At 37.3% G+C, this 2500-nt stretch overlaps 1 protein-coding gene across 2 annotated transcripts in view; it reads left to right on the top strand.

The window, feature by feature from the left end:
• LOC137627872 (beta-hexosaminidase subunit beta-like) overlaps positions 1 to 2500 on the top strand; it is a 33785-nt gene that overhangs the window by 18309 nt on the left and 12976 nt on the right. For both annotated transcript variants that reach the window (XM_068359305.1, XM_068359306.1), the window contains exon 5: positions 179 to 339. In XM_068359305.1, the coding sequence (XP_068215406.1) occupies positions 179 to 339 (161 nt within the window). The remainder of the gene's footprint in view (positions 1 to 178; positions 340 to 2500) is intronic.

Genomic DNA, 2500 nt, shown 5'->3' with positions numbered 1-2500 from the left:
CGGATAGATCTTAGGCCATGGACGACTCCATTAACATGCTTTTATTATTATTATTATTATTATTATTATTATTATTATTATTATTATTATTATTATTATTATTATTGTCGTCGTTGTTGATATTATTTATAATTATTATTGTTTTTTATTTTTATTTGTTATTATTTCTTTTTATCAGGTGAACATCTCCAGCACCTACGGCAGTGGCATCATAACCTCTCAAAGTATTTGGGGCATCCTCAGGGGCCTCGAGTCCTTCGCCCAACTGCTGATCCCAGATGGTTCCTTATATAAGCTCACTGCGACCACGATCAAGGATTACCCGAGATACAGCCACAGGTAATTCGAAAGGAAATTGGTATTGATTATAGTTATTACTGAAAGAAATTTGAAATTAAAAAAATACATAGGTATATAGAGGTCTTAAGATTGATTAATTTGAGGTTTTCTGGCATCCTGACATCTAAGGTCATTGACGCCTTAGAGGACTATGAATACAAGGTCTATTTACACTTAGTTGAATTAGTTAAAAGTAGACCTTGTAGAGGTCTAAGAATACAAGGTCTACTTACACTTAGTTGAATTAGTTAAAAGTAGACCTTGTAGAGGTCTAAGAATAAAGGTCTACCTACACTGGCTGAATTAGTTAAAAGTAGACCTTGTAGAGGTCTAAGAATAAAGGTCTACCTAAGCTCAGCTGAATTAGTTAAAAGTAGACATTGTAGAGGTCTAAGAATGTAAGGTCTACCTAAACTCAGCTGAATGAGAGGTGAAAGTAGACCTTGTAGAGATCTAAGAATACAAGGTCTACTTACACTCTGCTGAATCAAGAATTAAAAGTAGACGTTGGTAGGGTAAGATTACAAGGTCTACCTACACTCACCTGATGTCGGTTTAAAACCGGAGTTGCCATTTGTTGCTAGAAATTAGTGACGCCATCTTGTACGGGACTACTGTATTCTAGTTTAGCGTACCCAAGTACCTATACAAAACGTGAAGGTACACTACTGTATTCTTTCGTGGCCACCCAGAGTAGACAATAGACCTTGGTATAATGTATCTCTAGTGCTTGTACAGGATTTACGTTAAGAGAAGAACTTTGGTCTACATAGTTGTTTTGGCTAATTTTTCATGGCCGGATGCCTTTCCTGCCGCCAACCCTCCCCATTTACCTGGGCTTGGGACCGGCACCAAGTTGAGGCTGGCTTGCCCCCCCCCCCCCCCTCCTCAGTGGCTGGGTAAAGAGAGGAAGTAATATGAAATTCAAATTACCTGGGTGTCTTAAGAAAATTTGGCTATAAGACGAAAAGAGGAAGCAAAGTTTAAAAGACGAAAAGAAGAAGCAAAGTTTAAGAGAACAGAGATGAGAATGTGGATTATGGGAATATCACTGTTTTAAAGATTGGAAAATGATTAAAAAAAAGAATGGCAGGCGTAGTTAAGATTACAAAGATAAGTGTCACGACTGAGATGGTGTGGACACGTGTTAAGGATGGATGGTGGGGAGGGAGTGAGGAGAGCTTGGGAGGAACCTGTAAGGGGGAGAAGATCAAGAGGGAGGTACAGAAGAAGATGGCAAGATGAGGTGAAGGATGATATGGAGAGAAGAGGTTTGGAGCCACAGAATTAGATGGCAAGATAAGGTGAAGGATGATATGGAGAGAAGAGGTTTGGAGCCACAGAATTAGATGGCAAGATAAGGTGAAGGATGACATGGAGAGAGGTGGTTTGGTGGAAGAGGATGGCCTTGATAGAAGGCATTGCAGAGGGTGCATCAGGCAACCGACCCTTTAATTGTAGGGATAACGGAGGGAAAGAGGGTGTTTCAAGAGTAGTCAGTTTTTTTCGAGACTTTATCTGCGATTCTTTATCTAAGACGCATTAGTTAAGAATGTACATACATTTGTAATATAGTGTGATGAGAAGTTTGTTTTTGTTAAAGAAATGTAATATTTCATATGTCGAATAATTTATGTAAGTTCTGTGGCTAACAGCTCTTGTCATGTCAGTGATAATTCCCAAGGACTGTTTCACAAAAACTGAATAATTTAAATTATACGGTTACCCAATTTGAGCAATAAAAGGAATTTTTTTTTCTTTTTTTTTCTTTTTTTTTTGTATTGGGAATCTTCATTTTGACTAATTGCTAGATATGTATTTTTGAATAGAAATAAAATGACAATATTGTACCATATAACAAATTAAAAAATTCTCTTGATTTCTCTTATAGTATCAAAGTGTATTAGAATATATAAAGAATGCAAATATATGAATATGACTTAATCAATTAATATATAACATTCATCATCTCCTACGCCTATTTATGCAAAGGGCCTCTGTTAGATTTCGCCAGTCTTGTCTATCTAAAGCTCAATACTTCTCCATTCATCATCCACTTATCGCTTCATAGTCCTCAGCCATGTAGGTCTGGGTCTTCCAACTCTTCTAGTGCCTTGTGGAGCCCAATTAAATGTTTGGTGAACTAATCCCTCTTGGGGAG

The sequence above is a fragment of the Palaemon carinicauda genome, chromosome 35 (assembly GCF_036898095.1).
Source record: "Palaemon carinicauda isolate YSFRI2023 chromosome 35, ASM3689809v2, whole genome shotgun sequence".
NCBI lineage: Eukaryota > Metazoa > Arthropoda > Malacostraca > Decapoda > Palaemonidae > Palaemon > Palaemon carinicauda.
Note: the sequence above shows the minus strand (reverse complement) of the source record. Positions and strands in the feature narration are given on the sequence as shown.